Source organism: Poromitra crassiceps (genome assembly GCF_964638095.1).
Source record: "Poromitra crassiceps genome assembly, chromosome: 3".
Classification (NCBI taxonomy): Eukaryota; Metazoa; Chordata; class Actinopteri; order Beryciformes; family Melamphaidae; genus Poromitra; species Poromitra crassiceps.
In genome coordinates this window covers 56,933,121-56,957,075 of record NC_139625.1, presented here as the reverse complement: position 1 = coordinate 56,957,075, position 23,955 = coordinate 56,933,121, and the positions used below count along the sequence as shown (strand labels likewise).

General features: G+C 42.1%; 1 protein-coding gene across 1 annotated transcript; it reads left to right on the top strand.

The window, feature by feature from the left end:
- Positions 1-6,019: 6,019 nt before the first annotated feature.
- Positions 6,020-23,374, top strand: LOC310773177 (gap junction beta-2 protein-like; the record flags this gene model as incomplete). The annotated part of the gene is made up of 6 exons (XM_083633085.1): positions 6,020-6,093; positions 15,161-15,247; positions 17,682-17,856; positions 20,310-20,462; positions 22,756-22,910; positions 23,164-23,374. 6 exons carry the CDS (start codon positions 6,020-6,022, stop codon positions 23,372-23,374), a joined length of 855 nt encoding a protein of 284 aa, XP_083489211.1.
- Between the last annotated feature and the right edge of the window lie 581 nt (positions 23,375-23,955).

Genomic DNA, 23,955 nt, shown 5'->3' with positions numbered 1-23,955 from the left:
GGGCTGGCGAGAAAGTGGGCAGTTTCCGCTTCCGGTCACATGACACAGGTTCTTCTATCCGATTTTCGGCAGTGTAAACGCTTCTGGGCGTATTACTGCCCTCCGCAGGGCAAGGTTAACCTAACTCATACACTTCATATTCTCGGATACAGCTCTGCAGTAGTCAGCTGCAAATATGGTTTGACCTTAAAAAAAAATGGAACAAAAGGTTTCTCAATGGTTTATTGTAGTATCAGGTGTACTTAATAACATATTGTGGCGGAATGAGGCGCACACCGAGGCAGATCCTTTGGCTTATCAAACTCTTTATTAACGAGCGGACAGACACACATAAAGGCAGGCACGCCAACACCTTGCTAGCTTCTCCTAGCCTAGCCTAGCTCTCCCCAGCACGTCTGCTCTCTTCCAGCTTCACACAGCTCTCCACTTCCTCCCCTAGTCTCCACCCACTGGCCCTATGCTCCCTTCACTTGCCACTCCAAAACCCCAAACCCCACATGCACAGAACAACATAACAGACAGATACAGTTAGACCTACACCCTACTAGCTATCCCATACTACTCCACCTTTCCCCGCGCTACACTGCCCCCCCCTTTTTAAACCATTTGCCCCCAAATGACACCCCAAAACAACCCTACATCAACACTATAAGCCATTCAACATTTTTCATTTCAAACAGAGCATTTCCCCTTTTTATTTCCCCCCCGCACATCACATCCCCAAGTCCCACGTGCATCTAGCCCATCTCCGTTTCTGATGTTACCATGGCACAGGTGGTCCTACCCTTCCCCACTCAACAGTTTTGTCCACCCTCCCCGCACCGCACTCAACACAGCAAAGGCAGTAGTCCTCTACCTCTTCCTCCATCTGCACCCAGTAGAAATGTCGACAAAGGCGGCTGAGTGTCTCTTCAGGCCCGCGATGCCCCTGACCGCTGTGGCCCCTGTGCGCCCCCCGTAGCGCCAACCCCCGCAGGCAGCTGGGCACAACCACGACGCTGCCTCCATTCCCGCGCCCTTCCAACCCCAGAATCCCCGACCCCCACACCCTCAGGTCCGGAAACAACTCCCACAGTCCCTTCGTGGTACTTGAACACATGCCAACCTCCTCCACGGAAGGCCGGCGTCCGAACGCCACCCACTTGCGCACCGGTCCAACGCTAGCGTCCTCCGCCTGTCTGCGTATCCACTCCTCCACATCGACATCCCCCATAGTCACGTTCTCATCCTCCACCTGTAGACGCTTGTCCTTCCACCCTCCACCAGGGGGCGGCGAGCTCAGGTCAGCGGTGGGAACACAAATGGACGGCATCTCACTCTCCACCCCGGACCTCCGCACAGCACCAGCGGGGGGTGTGGAGCAGTTTGACTGGGCCGGCTCTTCCGACATTTGCACCGCTGGTACCTCAGGAAACACAATCGTCCCGACCTGAAGAACTGGCTCTTCCCTCTGGTTGTTCCCCTGCAGCACCGTTCTCCTATCCGTCACAACGTTCTCTTCTCCCCGGCGGCTCACACTCTCTCCAGCCTGTGTCTCACCTCCGGCCTCCACACTCTCAGTGCAGTCCCTGGCCAAGTGCTCCGGCGACCGGCAAGTCCAGCAGAGTCTCACCTGCCCGCCGCCTGCACGTCTCTCTTCTCCCGCTGTCCCCCGATCTCCGACAGCCTCTGGACACTCCCTGGCCAGGTGTCCCATCTTTCCACATAACCAGCAGGCTCCCGGTCTTCCCCAGTACCGTCGCGTCGCGTACCTGGTCTTTCCCCCGGGACCGCTGCGACACCACCTCGCTAGATGGCCCGGTCTCCCACATGTCCAACACAGTCTCCGTGCTGGCTCCGGCCGCTGCTCACCGTGCAGAGTGGCCTCTTTTATTAGCTGCATCAACTTCTCCGCCCAGGCAGGCGTAGCCTCCAACAGCCGTCTGACCTCTTTCAACAACCGGGCTTCCATCTTCCCCAAGTTGGCAGACCACCAGCTGTGCTCCGGAGGTATCGTCAACTCCCGGCGTGCTCCGTCACGTGCCATTCCGCTGTGGTCGTCCATGGCAGCTAGCTAGAAACGGCTAACTGCTAACGCTAAGTCGAGCCTGATTTTTAAGCCAAAACGATCCCACTTCTGACACCAATGTGGCGGAATGAGGCGCACACCGAGGCAGATCCTTTGGCTTATCAAACTCTTTATTAACGAGCGGACAGACACACATAAAGGCAGGCACGCCAACACCTTGCTAGCTTCTCCTAGCCTAGCCTAGCCTAGCTCTCCCCAGCACCTCTGCTCTCTTCCAGCTTCACACAGCTCTCCACTTCCTCCCCTAGTCTCCACCCACTGGCCCTATGCTCCCTTCACTTGCCACTCCAAAACCCCAAACCCCACATGCACAGAACAACATAACAGACAGATACAGTTAGACCTACACCCTACTAGCTATCCCATACTACTCCACCTTTCCCCGCGCTACAATATCAAAAGTCTACCAAAATCTGATCACTAGAAAGGTCTAATTTTCAAGATGGCCGCCGCCAGTTCCTTAAGACCACTCCTTCATTATTCATCCTAGACAAGTAATTTTGGTGCCTAACCCCATGTTTTTGTGATCTAGGAATCCAATTAGCATATATAAATTATAGTGAAGTGATTACAAGTACAAGTATATATTAAAGCAATTGGTTATAAGCATATTTATGTTAAAAGTGAAGAAAAATTTCCAATATAATTGGACATTTCTCCTTTTTCCACGTGCCATAATGCATAATGGTGATTTCACTTATAATTCACATTATGTTGAAGCTTTCAGGAGATTTCTTTTGATACCAATAAGGAATAAATTAATTATTACTGTGTGGTACTGTGAAATTAGTCAAAACAGGGCCACCACTGATTGAACCTAATAATGGGCTGAACATGGTGTTTGATAGCGAGATCACAAATGAAATTCAGCATGGACAGAATGCATGTCTTGTCTCCAGAGTACAAGTCAATCATAGGCATAAACACAACAGATGATTGGCCTGGGTGTTCTAATCCTTGATCAATCATTCCCTGCCACCCAGGGGTTTCTTGTTTGAAGTTTAGTGAGAGCTCCCACACCATATCAACTGTCCTATCACAGTCAATCAATGCCGGGAGTAGTTTGAAAACGATGGTTTGGCACACGTTTCGCAAATCATTTTGCGATGTTCTGTGATTGGAATTTTATTTTGCAGTGAAAAATCCTGGTTGGTAACGTGTCTCATTGGAATGACACAATCCTTCTTTCACCCTGGAGTGAGTGCTGCTATGATACCCATTCAGTGGGAGGTCCCCCTGCCATCGATAGTAAGGATATTGTGGTCAAGATTGTCACCAGCAAAAAGAAGAGCCATGTCATCCGTTACCATATCTGGGGCAACTGAAGCTGCTGCATTATTTTCAAAACGCAAGACTTCTTCATAAGATGTATTAATTAATACACAGGACAAGATGTTACTATCCCTTGTGCCAAAATCCGAGGAAAAACACATTTAGAAGCCCAATCCAGAATAAAACAAGCTAACAGGCTAACAAACTAATAAACAAGACACAAATCACCAGTTACCTACCCTAGCCAACAGCAGTATGAAGCATGAATACCATGAAGGGTATCCACAAGGAATTGTGACCGATAGAAATGATGTGCCTGCACTGCAAGGCCAACTTAAGGAAGCTAACAACGGCACGTGGTCGAACTGCTTGGACAATTGGCTGTCCAATTGCTACAACCTTTCGGCTTGTCTCCCACAAAAATACAATTTAACAATGTCCGCAGAGTGTCGGAACAAACGAAAGGGCAGAATCAAGCTCAAGCGCACTTGCACCTGGATACTGATTTGTAAGGGACGGGACATTGAACTTTATATAACTTTTAATCAATCCCGCCATTGTTTCAATGATCACTTGTTTCTGTCATCACTTGTTTCTGTGATTCTTCGTCCTTTGCTTGGGTTTTGAAATAAGATCTCAGTATCTGTGATGTTCTTTCCCTCATTGTCACTATGTCTTGGAGGCCTGCCTTCTCCTTCAGCAAAATGTACACTGCCCCCATACTTTTTTCTTTTTGTCTTGAGGTAGGCCTTTCCAAATGGTTCAGAATCTGTATTTGTCAGAAATTCCTCCATTTTATCTCGTAAATGTGTAACTGTCAACTGTTCCTCTTCAGTATTCTCAAGGTAAGAGCAAACCTTCACGAATGCCTGCTCCTTATCTATGTTTTTGGGCTGGCCAGACTTTCTGCGCTTTGCCTCTGGGACTTTCTGGAACTGTAGTGGCCCATTACGGAAATGAACACTGCATGTGTGATGGTAAATCCACTCCACAGCATGTAGATCACAGCAATAATATTCAATCCTGCCTTTCACGGTGAAGGCCTATTCATCTGAACGATTGTCACAACACTCAAGAATGGACTTCACGGACGTATCGGTATTTACATAACTAGAGTCTGCACTTCCATGTGTTATGTAGTCCCAAAGAATAGACAGATCGATTTTGCTGTTGAAAGGACTAGTTGCTACTCTGGCACTTCTCTTTGGTGGCTCAACTTTCTTTTCTATGGATTTTAATGTCTTTTAGATTGATGTACTGCTTTCAACATTTTGAGTGTGCTTTTTCACCAGCTGAAATGACTATGTCATCCCCGCTTTGCACACTTGCACTGTTGATTCCATCAGCTCCCTTCTGATGAACTTCAACCACATCAGAAGCATCTCCTAATTCTTCATGGCAGATTTTGCAAGTCTCTTGGTTTATGACACCAGCAGTCATGGTCAGGCTACAATAGACTACTTGCACAACTCCACTACTTCCTGAAATGAGTAGGGCATCTTGGTTTCCTGTCCTACACTATTGGATGAACTGATTAATGTCAGGTGTGCCTGATCACTGTTGTTGTGACTGCAGCAGTCAGGCACACCTGACATTAATCAGTTCATCCAATAGTGTAGGACAGGAAACCAAGATGCCCTACTCATTTCAGGAAGTAGTGGAGTTGTGCAAGTAGTCTATTGTATAGGGTGTATATTCAAATATGAATTTTGTTTGAGCCTAATTTGATCCACAGAGCTATCCACAACTTTTCAATAATGCAAGCAATATATCTATCGACTGCCAATATTCTCTGCCACCACCTTCTGAATTGCTGAAAATTGTGACAATTCGTTTTGTTCTGTTTAGCTGTTTTTGAGGATACCATGAAGCCTTGTTCCAGTAAAAAAAAAAAAAATTTTTTTTTTTATTACATATTACGTTTTAATAGTCACACACAAAATATTGGATTTCACAATTATGTAATTGTATCTCTGCAATTTGGACAAGTCCAATGGATTTCTAGGCCCCAATTAAGGAATTTTTGCCCATCTTGGATGCCATCTTGAAAATTACACCTTTCCAGTGGTCAGACTTTGGTAGACTTTTAGTATGTTATTAAGGACACCTAATACTACAAAAAACAGTTGAAAAACCTTTTGTTCCAATTTTTTTAGGGTAAGGTGTTTTTTTTCCATATATGCAGCTGTAACCGAGTTGAATCAGCACGGATTCCTCGTGAGTCCCGAGTGGTAGCGAGTGGATTGGTTAAACTCACTCCCCAGGTATAAAGGCATGTTAACCAGCTCCGCCAAGGGAGCTAGCTCTCTTGGTGTTGCGGTTAACATGCTGGACTCCCAAGCCAAGGGTCGGCAGTTCGAATCCACCCCTGGACAAGCCCTTAACATGGGTTGCTGCAAGTACCACCTACACAACGCCGTTACACAGCCGCCTACAGCCTGTTGCACCAGCTGAACGTAAGTTCTGTCTTAAGTTAGGGTGTAAAGTCCACACTAACTGCTACGTTCAAACTAGCTTACGTTTCAACTTACGCACAGCTGGTGCAACCCACTGCTGAGCTCTAGCAAAAACTGCAAAACTGCTTTTATAATCAGCTGGTGGTTCTTATTATGGCCAAAACAAGACCCCCCCCCCCCCCCGCCTTTTTTTTTACAAGAACAAATATATAAAGATAGTAAAATGACCACCGCTCATCCGGTATCAGACTTTGCTGAGGTGCTGCAGCTTAAAAGTATCAAGATGAATGAAGCAAGGTACTCAATACACACCAAATCTCTGCTTTGTCTAGACTAGAGGACTAAGTTTTGTCCCTACATGCACAGTTGACTGTTTTGAAATCAAAACGGACTTATTCCACTTTTTTAGAAAGATTAAACTGAAGCACATGTTTGGTAATTCTGAAACACAAGGGTCTACAAACCTGTGTTTAGAAATAGAAGTAAATTCAATCCGGTTTCTGTAAATCCCTCCATCCAAACCTTCTGCAGAGTGGTTGAAAAATAGACCATGGACAAATACAAAATGAATGAATGAATGAATATGAACCATTGAACCCTAATGAAAGATTGGCCATACAAGAACTCTCCAGAGACAATGACGTCATTATCAAACTTGCTGATAAGGCGGGTGATTATATATGATTATAAGAAAGAGGCCTACCGCCAGCTTAATGATGAACAATTCTAGAGGAAGCTTAAGGCTAACCCCACCTCAGATTTCCAAAGGAAGATTTTAGATGTCACAGACAGGGCATTGGAACAGAACTGGATATCTAAAGATGAACATGACTTTCTTAACTTGAGTCTGTGTAAACATCCTGTGACTCCTGTGTTCTACATGTTCCCAAAGATCCATAAAAGCCTTGTAGACCCTAAAGGCAGACCCATTGTAGCCAGTAATGACTCCCTTTTGGAACCCCTGTCTAATTTTGTTGACCATTTCATTAAGCCCTATGTTTTTAGACTTCCATCCTACATTAAAGATTCTACTGATGTCATTAATAACATTTCTGAAATTAAAAATCTACCTGGAGATGTTATATTGGTTACCTTAGATGTGGAAAGCCTTTATATGAACATATCTCATGAGAGAGGACTAGATGCTCTAGGCTTTTACCTCCAGGATCGCACTGACCTCCCCCCCAGTGATTATCTGTGAATTAGCCTCCCTGGTCCTCAAGATCAACTACTTCTCATTTATAGGAGATTTCTATGTACAGCTAAAGGGCACATCTATGGCCCCAGATTATGTTTTTTTTAGCACAACTTTATTTTCAATCCTGATGATAACAAGAATAACTACAACAAGACATGTCACAAGTCGTGAGCTTCGAAGCTTTCACAAAGATTCCACATGCCAAGTCGTGAAAATACCACATGAGGGGGCCGTTCAAGTGGATTGATGTATTCACAGTAAACACGAGCCCACTTGAACACAGCATATTGTGCAAATCAATAGAGTAAAATGGTTTTTAAGCCTTTAACTGCACCCAACAAAACTAATATTGACTGTTTCTGCTCTCAGGTTCCTCTGTTCTGCTTTTCTGATTAAACCAATAAAAAAAATCTCTATAGACTGGAGTTTAGCATTCTATTCAGCATTTCTGAACTACAACCACAGTGGGGTAAAAAGAAGAGCTGGCTAGTTACTATCGGCTAGTTAGCATGAGCAGTGATAACCTAGCCTGGGTAAACACAAGTGACTGATAGCACATAGATAGAGGTCACGTGGAGGCTGGGTTTACCCAGACTAGTGATAACCACCATGACTGAACAGAGAAGCAAAAGAGAAACTAAACTGCATCAACAGAAACTCCAAGATAGAAGAAAAAAGATGGAGACTGAATCAAAAGTAAACATGAATCTTGTACTGGGGCAAGATCCAGAACAGGAATCAGGACATCCTGCATCAGTCAGCCAAGTCCACCTACAATCTGCTACTCAGTCACATGCCCAGCTGCTCTCCCCCTCGTTGTATACAGTGTACTGTGTGTGTGTGTGTGTGTGTGTGTGTGTGTGTGTGTGTGTGTGTGTGTGTGTGTGTGTGTGTGTGTGTGTGTGTGTGTGTGTAGTATTGTAGATATGTGTACCGTATGTGTGTATACCGCATATTGTAGGCCCTACTGTGTGTGTGTGTGTGTGTGTGTGTGTGTTTGTACAGTGTGTGTGTGTGTGTGTGTGTGTGTGTGTTTGTACAGTGTGTGTGTGTGTGTGTGTGTGTGTGTGTGTGTGTGTGTGTGTGTGTGTGTGTGTGTGTGTGTGTGTGTGTGTGTGTGTGTGTGTGTGTGTGTGTGTGTCTGTCCTCACACTGGCCCCCTCTGTTCTCCTGCTGGCTAGCTGACCAGGAGCTACTCTAACAATCAGCTCTGTTTTACCTCTCTCTCTCTCCCCCCATTCACTGTGTCTCTCACCCCCCACCCCCCTCTCATCAGAATGGATCGCATGGACCCATTTGAAAGAATCTGTCAGCTTTTCTCTCTCTGTTTTTTCTTCTCTTCTCTTCTCTTCTCTGGTCAACAGTGGGTCTTTCAGTCTGGCCCTGACACTGATATCCATTCATTGATATGCATCAGGAATAAGTGTTGCTGTTATTCCCCTAATGACTCCATTACAATCACTGACGCCCTCTCTGTCTCCCTGCTAACCCGATATGCTTCCTGTGTTAATCCTCCCCTAAAGGATGCTTATTTTATCCATGTACTCAGTTTTCTGTGATGCAGATGCCAGGTAATCTTGTCAATCATTTTACAAAAGTATTGAGTTGCATAATATTCACATCGCATATCAGCCTGAGGCCATTGTCAAATCTCCATGAACCAGTACTTTATTAAAATAACCGTATACAGTATTTACATGCATTCATCATGCAATACCATAAGGATCATCTTAAATGAGGGGTATCATTTTCTTTTTCAGCAAGTTTATATATTGTATTAGCTGGTGTCTTTAAAATACTTCTGTTAAGTTTTTTCTTCTTAATTAAAATTAGAAAATATGGTGTTTTTATCAGCTTCTTATGCTAATGAGGTACTGCACTGATTGGTGGCCATTCTGGCCCACTGATTAGTTGGATTTCAGACATACTCTGACTGTGGTGGGGAAATGGTATCAGTTCTTTCTGTGTGGAGTTTGCACGTTCTCCCCTGGGGTTTCCTCCAGATAGGAACCCCCCATTAAAAAAACATAGTTAGTTTATGCATTTTTTTTTTTTTTTTTCTTTGGCGAGCTACTTATTGATGGCCCAAGATGTACCGGTCGAATGCTTCCGCCTACCCATCTGTACTTCATGCAGGAGTAAGTTGGACAAACGGAAAGGGAAACTCAGGGAAAATAATGAGCAATGATAGGAGGGATGTCCCACCTTAAACATCCTAAAATGGAAGTGGGTATAATTTTGGCTCTCTATAGTTATCAAGGAATATGCATGTCTTTTACATTGTACTTGTGGTTCATTTTCTGCTTTATGAAAGTTCTTACCTTCACATAATTGCTCTGTTCAGCCATGTTGGAAAGATCATCCTAACTCGGCCAATTGCTGCTGCGTCTACAATCCCAATTAATCTGGCTGGACGAATCTGTCACAGTTCTTTTATCACTAGGGCCTAATCGAGTGATCGTGGCTTCATGAGACTTGGATTATCACTAGGGCCTAATCGAGTGATCGTGGCTTCATGAGACTTGGATTATGCCAGCTCCGTCTCATTCCCAACGCATCCTGTGTTGCCAATTTGTCAAGTCCCATGGCGTCACTATACAAAGGTGCCCCTTTTCACCAGTTTTGGACGAGCCAGGTAGTCCAGAAGAACTCCCACAACTGAGAGTTACTGAATTTTCATTTTTGGGTGAACTATTCCTTTAAGCAGAAAAAGGTGGAATATGTTGTTGCTGTCATTACCCAATGAAAAGTGAGCCTACCTCTGGCAAGTTCGAGTGTCCTCTAGAGCAGTGGTTCTCAAATGGGGGTCCGGGGACCCCCAGGGGTCCATGACACTTTGCAAGGGGGTCCGCAAAAAGTTTTCAGGAGAATAAAAATAATAACTTTTTTTTTGCAAAAGCTTCATAGTTCAACGAAAACATTTTATGCTTTAAATCTAAAATGGTTCATGGATTACTTTCTAATCTAACAAACCTATCAATTTAAAAGTCAAGCACGTTACCGTGGAAACAATTAAGCTTAGCCGAAAATCACAAATCAGAATGAGGGAGTCCCCGGTATATTTTCTATCTTGGCTGAAAAACATTTGAGAGCCTGTGCTCTAGAGAGAGAGTGGCGTCAGCGGAGGACCAAAATGCGAGACTAATTAGCCAATGAACAGCCAGGAATGGGTCTCGCGCTACTTTTGAATCCTAAAATAAAGCTGATAATGTACAATTTGATTTAAAAACAAACTTTCAAAGTACAACGCAAACTGTCCATTTTGCTGCAACTCGACAGTGCTGCTTAACAGGCCCGTATCCAGGGTTTTGAAATTGGGGAGGTCCAGACATGGCAAGGGGACACGGAAAAAAATTTGAGGGTTCCCCCCCCCCTTTTTTTAGCCATATTTAGAGTAATATATCATTTTAAATAAATAAAAATGTATTTTTTTACCTTTTTTAGCCATATTTAGAGGAATATCTCATTTTTAATTAACATTAGGATACTGTTGTGATGTAATTATTCAGTATTTTCTCCTTTTCTCACTCATTCAGAGCAAAGAGGGAGATATATAGCATGATGATAATGGTGAATACACCAGTTAACATGACACAGACTTAACATGATAGAAATATTATCAGCAAACTTAATGACTAGACTAATTATTCTGATCTGAATGGCATATATCAAGAAACATTGACTCCTCTCTTTGCTGTATAGTGGGAGGTGCATTTTTGAGTAGGCTATTAAAATAGCATGTCAAGTTCACATTTCTTTATTGCCAGATTAAACAATTCTTATTGGTTGTTGGTTGGTTCAACACAACATGTGCGTGCATGCGCGCTTCTTCTTCTTCTCTAGCCTACAAGCATGTAACTTCCTTGATTGTTATTGTTGATAATTCTATTTAAATAGACTACATTTTCATTTCCCGAAACATTCTTAAACAAGAAAGGAACATAGTGCACTGCAAAATATTTTTAATTACATTTGTAAAAAAAAAGAAAGAAAAATTGTTTTTTTTTTCTTTTCTCTGAAATTATTAGGGAGGTCCGGATTTCCCTGTCCTCATCGCTAGATACGGGCCTGCTGCTTAATCCAAGACTTTACTTGCTGGAACTCTTGATATTAAAAAACTGGTGCATTGGAGTGAATGGAGATGTCGCGACTCTTCTATATACATGTCTCTGGCAAGTTCTATTTGTTCCACTAACAGTGAGAAAATAGCTCATCGATCATCAGGCGGGGCCATGTTCATCATTAGCTGATACAGTGCAGCATTGTCCAGCTTGCTGAGTGTTCTTTTGCCTCTGAAAAGTCACATTGACTGTACAGTACTGCACCTGTGTCCAGTTACAGCCACAGAGAGATCAAGAACCCCTCACGCAGCCCTACCCTGTACACCTTACACTACAATACAACTCTGTTCATTCAAATGACTTCCACACTGCTGGTCTTCCCAGTGAGTTTATATTATGTCCATATTAAGGTGTTATGTTGAAACATGTATCAAATTTTTGCATGAACTATTTTGTTAAATATTCCTATTTTAACACAAGAACGCTGTATGTACTTACATACTTTCTAAAACTGAAGTATGACTATAGTTTTTGTAGCACTTGTATACAAACTTGATACGTTGGTAGCCTGACATCACCAGACCAATTCGCAAAAGTGTAAAAGAGTTTGGAATCTCTCAATTAAATTTCTATCTCCAGGGGGCATTACCAATGGGCGGAGTCCAAAATGTCCAATCAGAGCAACGAAACGTGTGATGTAGCGCAGAGCGACTGAAACATGTAAACAGACTGATCTGCTGGTTTGCCAACCACCATGAAATTGGTGGTTATGGTGTGTTACAGCGACCCGGTCATTATCGCGAATTAGAATACGGCTCTCTCGAATACTCGATTCTGATTGGTCAATCAACAATATTCACCGGTCATTATTTCTCGACAACCGACCGCTGCTCTGCCACACCTGGTATTAATCAGTTGATAAGAGCCTTTTGTCAGCAACCACTAGCCTACTAATTAGGCCAACCAGTTGCAGCTGTGGTGTCTTGTGTGCCAATTACGAATGAAACCACTTTGTGTTGAAAACGCTATTAAAATATTTGAATAATTATTTTTGTCAGATTATTGAATGATTTAGTTGTAGGCCGTGTTCTAAGCGGGATAATGTATACTGAGCCGGTGATTACTGGAAATAATGACCTTCAGGTGAATGATTAAGCCCTCAGCTGCGCGTCGGGCTCAATCTCACCTGTCGGTCATTATTTCCACAGTAATCACCGGCTCAGTATACATTATCCCTTACATAAACCCCGACAGGGTGATGCAGGACTCTGATGCATTTAATTTGCCAGACTTCTTTCTGTGGATTGATATGACTCAACGTGGTCCTCACTGTCAGAACTGCGTTCATTCATAGCATCAGTCTGCTAGCAGCAGTATAGGCCTACATAAATAACAGACGTAGAATGCTGTGATTGACCAATCAGATGAGTATTAAACAAAGCTGTGTAATAAAGGGGCTGTGATTGGCCTGGCCATTTTCATGCCGGGTGAAAATCTGCTTGAATGGGAGTGGGCGGGGACAGACACGTCTGCCAGAGCAAATTATTTAACGTCAATATCTTGGTATCTTACTGTAAACAAAAGAGATGGTGGAGACAATTGGTTGCCTCTAGTCTACAGTATCTCATGCCAGTGGTATTGTTAGTTTTGGTGCTCCACATCAAGACCACATTTCCCATAATCCCCATGGCTGCCAGTCACAAAGTGGCTCTTTGCTTCTTCAGTCAAAGCTTTTCTCTTTGTGTTTTGAAGAACATATTGGAAGTGGTTTTTCCATTGTTCTTTCTCTCCTTTCACCATCTGCTATAACATAATCTGTGAAAGCTTCAGCTCTGTTTGCTCTGGAACAGGTGTGTGTCATAAAGCTATCTAGCAGATTTCCCTCCAAATCTGATCAGATTGCACACAATGCAAACTGTAGTGTAGCTGTCAATCTCCTCAGCAATGTCTAATTTGTTTACATTCATTATTAATATCTTAAAATTAATGTGATAATAGATTATTGTTAAATTGCTACACATTTCACCTTTAACGTAACCTGTTTGGACTGCACAGAATGCAGGGACACTGCACTTTGGTTGACTTTATACTATAGATGCATTTGTGTGCCGAATATATGGATAACCAAAGTTGTGGTGTAACCCACATAACTGGAGACTGAATGGAAAGGAAAAGGAGTTGCATTGGTTTTGGATTGCATGTGTATAATTTATTTTCCGAATAAGGTAACAATTCTCATTGGCCTGTATGATTATGTCCATCAGTGGCAATATAACTCAATTAAGGTGTCTGATAATGGAATTAATTGACCACAGATTCCTCCTTAATTTAGTTGATTGACAGAAAAGTAATCGCAAACAATTTTTTATAATCGATTAATCGTGTAGACACATTTTTTAAGGGAAAACAAATATTAACACTCTCTTGTTCCAGCTTCTTAAATGTTAAATGTGAATACTTTCTGGTGTATTTAGTTTTATATGACAGTAAGTAGTTATTTGGGTTGTGGACTGTTGTGGTGTGGTCAATGGTCAGGACAAAAGAAGACATCAAGGATGCCATCTTGGCCTTTGGGGGAAAAGTGGTCGACATTTTTCACCATTTTGTGGCATTTTATAGACCAAATTATCGATAATGAAAATAATCATTAGTTGCAGCCCTATATTAAATACAATCTTTATTCCCCTTCTACACTTTGTATTACACATAAAACATTGCAACGCGTTCATGAACAGGGGTTTTAATTTGAAAGTGCTCACAGGAAGTCAGGAAGTTTACTCTGGCTGGCTTGACACTGGAGTGTCTGCAGGCGCTTCTTTGATTTCATGCAGGGAAGCAGCAGCTACAAATTTCTTGTTTTCATCAATGATCCCAAAGCTGACGTGACAGAGGGTTTGTCTGCATGCTGAAAGGGACAATGTGGGATATTTTCCCAGAGGGATCCTGAAACTCCACTCAGAAGGTGAGAGTTTGTGTGTCATTTTAGTTTAAAGGGTTAAAAATGGGCATAAATAATTTCCCATGCAACACTAATTCAATTTAACACTTTTTAGGAAATGCCATTTTTAAATCAAATTTGACCATGTCAGCTCATTTTATGGATGAAATAGCTAAAGTGCCACATATATGTATAATTACTGTAATATAAAATCTAATGCATTTGACATTTTCTAGTATGTAAATTTATAACCAACTTTGAACTCAAGGTTGCTGCTACAGTGTTGCAATTGAAGCTGTTGCCACACAAAATAACATTTTAACAACAACATTTTAACAACATTCATTATAGTTCTCAATTCAAACAAAGTGTCAGTGCAGAGTATGAAAATCTGTAAATCCCATGAACTTTGATTGTATGCATGTTTTGGGTCTTTGATTACAAAAAGGGCAAAACATGTTTAGAAATGTTTTGATCTGCAAGCCAGTGTATAGTATTTTTCACAGAATAAGTTGAACTCATTATTCCCTGCATTTGTATTTTAGAATTGGAGTATTTTTCTTCTTTATTCATTCTATATTTATTCTCTTATTTATTAATTATATTATTTATTCATGTTTTAATTAATTAATCAATTAGTGAATCAATCAAACAACCAATCAATCAGTCAACTCTTCCAGTCGTGCACACTGTTTGAATGGTGCATGTGGACAGTAGTAGAGTGGGTTGGTACAGTGGTTCAGTGTGTTAGTCCAGCATGGCAGTGGGACGGCGGGTTGAGGAGTTCACATGAATGTTGGCAGCGGGCCTCCTCTCCTCCTCCTCCTCCTCCCCAGTTTCATTCCTTTTCATCCTCTCCCTCTCTCAGCCTTCTCCGTCTCTGTTCTTTTGTTTCATCTCCCATCTCTACTTTCATCCTCGGCCACTCTGCCTTCTTTCGCTCAAACCCGCTCAAACATTCCCAATCCCATCTCTGTAGCTGCATCTATTTACATGTGACAAAAAAATGCCAAAACTACAAAAGTGCGAAAACATTCCAGTCAGCAGATCATCTTCAGTTCAGAATAGATTTCTGTTGTGCAACTTTTTAGTTTTTGTACTTTTTGTCTCTTGTATGACTTTTACCCTGAGCAGAATAGACTGTAGCCCCGTTACTCCTCTTTCCAGGTATGACGTCATCGTCTACCCTACAAGAGTCCCGTCTCCGTACATAGACTCGCCTGCGACTCTGGCTCCCAAGCAGGCGCGGCTCCAGTATTGGGCCTGGCGGGCCTAGGCCCACCCACTTTTTCCCCAGGCCCAATCAGATTTTTTTTTTTTTTTTTTTTTTAAATATATATATATGTTTTTTTAATTAATTAATTTTTAAAACGAACATTTGAATACAAAATAAACACACAAAAACGTTTCCTGACTCTTTCTAACAATAAAAGAAAAATAAAACTGTTATATTAGACTTCAAGTACTGACAGGAGTTAAATTTGGCGCTTCAGTTGTTGTTGTAATGTACAGTGTAGCTAAAAAAGGTCAAAAAAAGCCCTCAAATCATTAATTTAAATTAGATATTCCTCTAAATATCGCTAAAAATGTAAAAAAAAATACCTCAAAATTTTTTCAAATCGGGTGCCGCCCATCTTGGCCAAGATGGGCCCAGCCTACATTTGTTGAGCCCACCCAAAACTGAAATCCTGGAGCCGCCCCTGCTCCCAAGCTGTATAAATCAGCGATACGGACGTATTTACAATTGTCACAGAAACATTTCAAAGCCACATACTTGAGAAGAAGGGTTCATAGCTTCTCGACATCGGGGTTAGAAAGCTCAACGCTCGATGCTCCTTCATATAGGAACCCCACACCAAAACATGCAATATCCTGGTCGCTGATGTGATGCCTCCTCTGGTCATTAGGGGCGCCTGTTCGGAGGAAGGGGAACTCGGAATAGCGTGATCCTCTCACGTGCTATATTCCCTACCGGTGAAGCTTACCCTGTCAGGTGAAAAGAAGCGGCTGGCTACTGCCCATGTCTCGGAGGAGGCATGGAGCCAGTTTCGGCTCTCCCCCAGCAACCAGGATCAATAAATTTAAATTAGCACTAATGGGGGATAAAAATGGGATAAAAAATCAAGAAAAAATATATAAAAAAAAAGAAAAGAAAGCTTGACGCTGCTCATAAATGCCTCTTGTCATCCGAAGTCTGTGCTGGTGATATTATTTTTTCCGGGTTAGAGCCCAGCCGTCACAGCGCTCAACAGCGCCACTCTGGTCGAAAGCTCGGTAAAAAATAATATCACCAGCACAGACTTCGGATGAAAAGAGGCATTTATGAGCAGCATCGAGCTTTCTAGCCCCGACGTCGAGAAGCTATGAACCCTTCTTCTCAAGTAGGTGGCTTTGAAATGTTTCTGTGACACTTGTAAATACGTCCGTATCGCTGATTTAGACAGCTAAAGAGCCAGAGTCGCAGGCAAGTCTATGTACGGAGACGGGACTCTTGTAGGGTAGACGATGACGTCAAACCCGGGGCATGACTGCAGAGTTGCAAAGTAACTACCGGTGAGGTCCTGGCACTTTAATTGAGTATTTCCATTTTGTGCATTCCAGAGGGAAATCATATTATTTTTCCTCCAATACATTTATTTAGACATCTGGAGTTACTGGTTGCTTTGCAGAGTAAGGTTTTACACACAAAACATATGATACTGTAAACTAATAAAATATGTTACATTGTTACAGTTGAAACTCCCCAACAGTATATGGAGCAGTTAGACTGACAACATTGAAATACTCCTCCTTACACTTTAATGCATCAATAATTTAACACTGAAAGAATGATGACTTTACTTTGATACTTATTTTACTAATGCTTCTATACTGTGCAGGTTAACATGTTTAACCTACGAAGGCAGAATCTTTACTTTTAATAAAATATTTTTCCTATTGCTGCTTTTACTTACTTACTTTTTCCCACCACTGGTAGTTTATCACTTAATTATCAAGTTACAAAGTTGGCAGTTGCATCCTCTCTTACCTTTAGAAAGGTACACATTCCAGCACGGTCACCAGAATAAAATGTCAGCATTGTACGTTTCTGCAATCCACGGATAAGTACAATATAATATAATAATGTAGAATATCGTCTAATTTCTGAACCAAAAATGCATATGATGTTTCTACATACGTGTTTATCAATATTACGTCATAGTCTGCTATTGAAATAGTGCTGGGCCAGTAAGGATGTTGTGGCTGGGGTGGGTGGAGGTCGTAAACACTTGCCTTTCACCCCGGAGAGCTACATTTCAACCATGAGTCACATTTAATGTTTTTATTGTTTAAGCCTAACCCAAACCATGACCCTAACGTTAATCAAGTTGTTTTACTTGCCTAAACATAACCAAGGTTGTGAAAGTTGTTTTATTTGCGTTTAACATTTGTAAGGCAGCGAGGTTTGGCATTTCAATTTAACCGCTGTTTTCTTGTTTATGCTGAGATTGTACACGTCCATGGATTGCAGAAACGTACAACGCCAACATTTTATCCTGGTGCTTGGGTTGGACATTCACACAGTTCCACGCCTTCACACCTGAGAGCAGCACAGTACAACCGCAGTCTTTTATTCACACCTGAGAGCGGCCCAAACTGCAGTCTTCTACTGACACGGCGTTCTCTAGTCTCCTGTCTCTTCCCTCAGGATGGCTAATTGGCCCACTCTGTACGCCCAGTTATGGGGGGTGAACCGTCACTCTACCAGCCTGGGGAAGATCTGGCTTTCGGTGCTGTTTATCTTCCGGGTCATGGTGCTGGTCGTGGCTGCCGAGAGCGTCTGGGGTGACGAGCAGTCCGACTTCACCTGTAACACACTGCAGGTGAGGATGCTGATGTGCTTCATTGCAAAATATACGACATCATCATCATAATTAAAATTGGATTCTCCGAAGGAGGAACGAATGGAACAAGAGAGAGGAAGGGACAAAATGTAGGGAAACAGTGGATGGATCAATCCAGAAGGAGACGGTAATGCAACATAAAGGATGCCAAGTGCCATAAAACACCACAGAAGAAGAAGAATTAAAATGAGCAGGCGGTGGTAGTCACGGGTGGTGTCTGTTAGTCACTTTTCATTGTGACATCAGTGATGTCATAAATCAATTGTTCACAATTTTGGTCACGTGTTGATTGTGGGATCATCAGTGATATTATAAATGAATTATGTCATCAGTGATGTCATAAACCAATTGTGACATCAAGAGCCAGAGAACCTGCTGAGGCCAGGCAGCAAGACCAGGCAGATCAAGCTCAAATGAGGCAACGTTCAGTTTCAGTTTCTGACCTTCCCAGTCCCCCATTCTGGCATCATCAGTGATGTCACTCATGTCTATTTGATTTATGACATCACTGATGATGTCCCTCCTGTAATTATGACATCAGTGATTACATCAACAGTCATGAATCCCATAGTCTCGCTGGCCAGCCTGGCGGCACTGGTCACCATGATGGGCGGCGCTTAGCGGCAGTGCCCTTGGAAAATAGTTTCCAACAATCCAACTTGCCATTTTCAGCGTGTAGCAACAAGCTAGCATGTAAGTTTCTGCCGTTAGCTTGCCAGCTAGTTAGCGTTGTTGTTTTCACTGCTATTACTATTTACAGCGACACACAGAGAGGAGGGAGCGGAAGCCACTCTGATTGACATAAGCGGGGATCGGAAATCCGGCAGTGTCGACGCTTCCAATGGGAGAGCAGCTATAGAGCAGGGGAGGGCTTATGCCAGCAGCCTTTTTCCGTGCAGCCAGACTCCTCTCACGGAAGGGAGGAGAGGCTGGCCAGCGAGACTATAAATCCCACAACATGTTGTGCCGATGGCGCATCGTCTACAGAGTCTCCACCCTAGAAATCGAACGTGTGCTAGTAGCCTATAAAAAATAATATGTTCCACAATCCACATGGTTGTGAATACAATAACTCAAGAATCATAGAATGATAAAAACGTCATACATACACACATTACAGCCAGGTTCCCCCTATAAACTAAATGTTTTGATTTTGGAGCAGCTTGCTGCATAATTTAGCATATTAATTAGAGGAAAATGTCTTGAAACGAACATGATTCTGTAATGCTTTAATAGACATATTTAAGTGTTTTTATTTGCAAGGTAGAGTACAGTACACATTGGTTGTAATCAGACAATCACAATCTCCAATGAAACAATAAGTAACTCAGAATGTACAGTCTCCCTCTATTTTCTTTTTCACAAATAACCAACACAAAAAAACAACAACAAATTCAGACAAGAAAAGAAAAGAAACATAATATATATATATACACACACACACACACACACACACACACACACACACACACACACACACACACACACACACACACACACACACACACACACACACACACACACACACACACACACACACACACACTCCAATATCACAACAATGAATGCTTTAATAGACAGAGTTCATATTAATACCACCCATGTGTTATTAGTGTAATCATTGTCTCATTAGCATAACTGATTTATCACATTCTCTGAAATGTAAGTATTTTGTAAGAAAACAACTCAAGAGGAAAATAACTTCAATAATATTTCGTAATGAGTTTTACTTTATGCCAGGAGTAATTTAACAACAGTAAGGGAGCCCGGGGATGATTCGTAACACATTTCATCCATAGAGTCTATATAAGTCTGAGAGTTTTGGTGGGAGATCTCTCAAATTTTGTGTGCCCACATTTGTCTGCTACAAATAGCAATCAATGTAATCTCTATTATAATATGACAGACTTCATGATGTCAAACACAAGGAGTGCCATGATTGTTACAACCTATCCCACTACTGGGGTGAGTGGTAACACTAGCTGGGTACGCTGCAACAACAACAGTAAAGAAGAAAAAATTGATACCACATCATACAATTTGCATAATGTAATGAAAAATCTATGACTTTAAAGAACATCAGTTCTTTGGCTGTAAAATCTGCATTATTGCTGACAGCCATGAAACTGCACATGAAGGATGTGGTGGGTGTGTACAGGTGATCATATGACTAACTTATCCTTGATTGGTGGAAATGGTGCTGTTACAACTCATCCAATGTTACACCCAACCCCAGTCTCCCCTACAGTAAGTTTGCCATATCGTTCATATCACATTTTGGAAGAAACTCATGATGATGATGGCGATGATGATGGTTATGATGATGATGGCGAAGACTATACAGGGCAGCAGAGTGACATAAAGTGAGTATGGAGACTGAAATAATTTCCCTACTACAGGACTCAATTAGCGTGTGTGTCTCTGTGTTCCAGCCTGGTTGTGAGAACGTCTGCTACGACCACTTCTTCCCCGTCTCCCACATCCGTCTCTGGTGTCTTCAGCTTGTCTTTGTCTCCACGCCAACCCTCCTCGTCGCCATGTACATTGCCTACCGTAACCATGGCGATAAGAAGAAGCTCCTACAGGTATGTGTAGTAGGCTATTTAAAAATCTAACTAGAGACCATCTCGCGATTGGATCACCCCAGCCGCGACGGCTGTGACAAAGGAATGAGCCAGGGGTGTAAAGTGTGTGTGTGTGTGTGTGTGTGTGTGTGTGTGTGTGTGTGTGTGTGTGTGTGTGTGTGTGTGTGTGTGTGTGTGTGTGTGTGTGTGTGTGTGTGTGTATGTGTGTGTGTGTGTGTGTGTGTGTGTGTGTGTGTGTGTGTGTGTGTGTGTGTGTGTGTTTAGGGTTAGGGCCCCCTTGCTTGAATCACACCCATTTCCGAACTCGATGTTTTTTGTTTTTTTTTATATATATTTTATTTTCACATTTTAAATTTGTATAGAACACAAACAAGACAAAACAGACAAACAGACTCAGACACAGGGGAAAGAAATGAAAAACAAAACAAAAACAAAACAAAAAATATAATCAACATTACAAAGTGGTGCCGCCAGCCACCTATGGTTCTTATGTTCTTGTAAACGATATACCTGGGATCTCACTCAAGGGGTCTATGGGAAGCCAGCCGGGTGAGTCACCCGTCACCCCTAGCCTCGTTGAGGTAAACTAAAAACGGGTCCCAGATAGTTATACATTTTCTAAGTCCATTGGTTCTCAGGAACCTAAGTCTCTCCATGCGTATAACAGAGGTCATGTCCGTCAACCACAATTGGAAAGAGGGTGGAGAGGGAGATTTCCATTCCTTCAGAATTTGTTTTTGGCGACAGTTGTCCCCAGTGTCAGAGACTGTTGCACAGCTGTAGGAAAGTTCAGAGAAGACTCCGAGCCTCGATGTTCGTTTTTATGTCAACTACATGCCTGTAAAGTTTTGTAACTGCATCCTGCATGGTTTTGACACTGTTGTGCTCGCAAAATCTGTCCACAGACAGACAGCCAGCCAGCCAGACAGACAGACAGACAGACAGACAGACAGACAGACAGACAGATACTGTATATAAACACCTGGCAAAGTACTCAAAACAGCTTCTGTGGTAGTTTCTGCTACATTTTGCCATGATGACACACACACACACACTCACAAGGTGAAAACCATGGGCGATTCTACGCTTTCCAACTAGGGAGTGAAAGATGAGGAACCAATGCAGAACCCCATTAGGGGGGTCCAGAGGGGCTATGCCCCCCGGCAGAAAGCTTTGTACATTTTAAAGTAAAATGCATCAATCTTGTGCACTTTGAGAGCAAAATGAAGAGGCTAGAGACAGAAGTACACACATCACATTAATATCCTCTTTACTATGCTTTACAATTATGAAAAAAAATATTGTCTCCTTATATTCTGCATACAGGTTGTTTAAATACAATGGCCCATCTATATGAAAATCACTTCCAGGGGAGAACTCAAGTACAAAGTAACATTTGCTTTGTATGCATAAACAAAATTAAAATAAAATAAAAACTAACTGATTGGAATGATGTTCAGCCAACACAATACTTAGGCTATATAAGCCCTAAAGCAGGAATTTGCAGTCAACTAGTAGAAATTAATATGTGGCAGTCAAAATCTATTTGTGGTGCTCAAAACCTATTGTGGTGTACCACCACAAATAGATTGATGTATGGGAAACACTTGTATAGTATGGATATGACAACACATTCTCACTGTGCATCACCGAGCAAAACCACACAATCAGCACCAACATATCGTCACAATATGCTGAATCACACCTACATGCAAGTTTGCCCAAGCTGCAGTCAGGTGATGTCTCTGTTCTCACACTACTGTCTGGAGAAATGACATAGTCCAATCTAAGCAGAGGTGGAGCTTGTAAACTGCAAATTGTAGCCTTCAAATTGTTCCATAAAATGTCACATTTGTTATCTGAACAGAGGCAAGTATCCCATGTAATGTATCACTTGATATTTTATGTGTACATAAAATACACATGATACATGTTGTATCATCACATAATGTCATTTCAAGTGATGTCATACCATATCATGCATAAATTCAAATTCATAATAAGCTTTATTGGCATGAATTGGGAAACAAATTTTGCCAAAGCATATTGTGATATCACATCAAAAATAAATAAATGCAATTTTAAACATATCAGCTCTTGTCATGTAATGTCATATTTGTATATTTGTCATAATAATATGTTGATACATAATGATAGAGAAAATTCTATTCTCTATCACATAATATCAAGTCTTGTAAAATCATGTCATATTATGTGATGTGATGTCGTGTCGTGTCATGTCGTGTCGTGTCGTGTCGTGTTGTGTCATGTCATACATTGTATTGTGCACCAGGGTTCTGGTAGAGCTGGTTTCCTCAAGGGCTCAGCAGCATCCCAGGAGACAGAACTGGAGAGTTTGAAGAGGCGGAGATTCCCACTGGCCGGCGCCCTCTGGTGGACGTACGCCTGCAGCATAGTGTTCAGGCTGCTGTTCGAAGGAGGATTCATGTAAGATCTGTTTATCTGTTTCTCAGTATGTCTATGTCTTTGCCATCAATGTAAATATGAATTTGATCAACATGGATGTCATCAAAGAAAGAAAGATCATGGTATTTATATTTTTCTTTATGTCTACATAATATATATTATTCTATATACCCTGAAGTGGTCTCATAACATTTTGCTGATCTACAAACAGCGCGTCATTATCTCTGTAGGTATGCCCTATACGTGGTTTAAGATGGTTTCTTTATCTCTGTAGGTATGCCCTATACGTGGTGTACGATGGTTTCCAGATGCCACGGCTGGTGCAGTGTGACCAGTGGCCGTGTCCCAACCTGGTGGACTGCTTCATCTCGCGCCCCACTGAAAAAACCATCTTCACCATTTTCATGGCCACCGCCTCTTCCATCTGCATGGTCCTTAACGTGGCCGAACTGGCCTATCTTGTTGCCAAGGCTGTCACCAGGTAGAGGTATAGGATGAATCAGCATGACATCATGACAACAAAAAAGCACTTCCGGGTGCCACTGCAGCAGTTAACTAGTTTGAAATTTTCAAACAAATGTTACTATCTCAAAAACTATACGTCACATTGCTTATATTTTGACTTTGTGAGTGAGAGCAGAAGTACAGTAGCTCAAGGGTCTGATATATATGTATGTAGTGTTAAAGTTGTATGAAATGTCACAGTTTTGTGTGGATTTAGTAAGAAGTACAGCCTGCTAGAGTCACACATTCTCAAGGCTGGCTCCATAGCGTCCCATTTTAAAGGCTGAAAAAAACATAAACTGCGATTTCTCAAACAGTACAAAATATCAATTAAAGCTGAATTAAGGTGATAGTCCTAACAGTGGTCACTCGTTTAAAGTTGGAATGGAGTGTCTAGCTTACGAAGGAGCAGTTCGATCTCAAAGAGGGCATGGTTTTACATTGAACTGCTGTTTAAAACCAACAGCAGTTGCCCCCAGGAGCTGTGGAAGCCGTTTGTTTAAAACAACCTGATCCCTCCTATTAATCAGTCAGTCAGTCAGTCGGTTGATTATTACTAGTA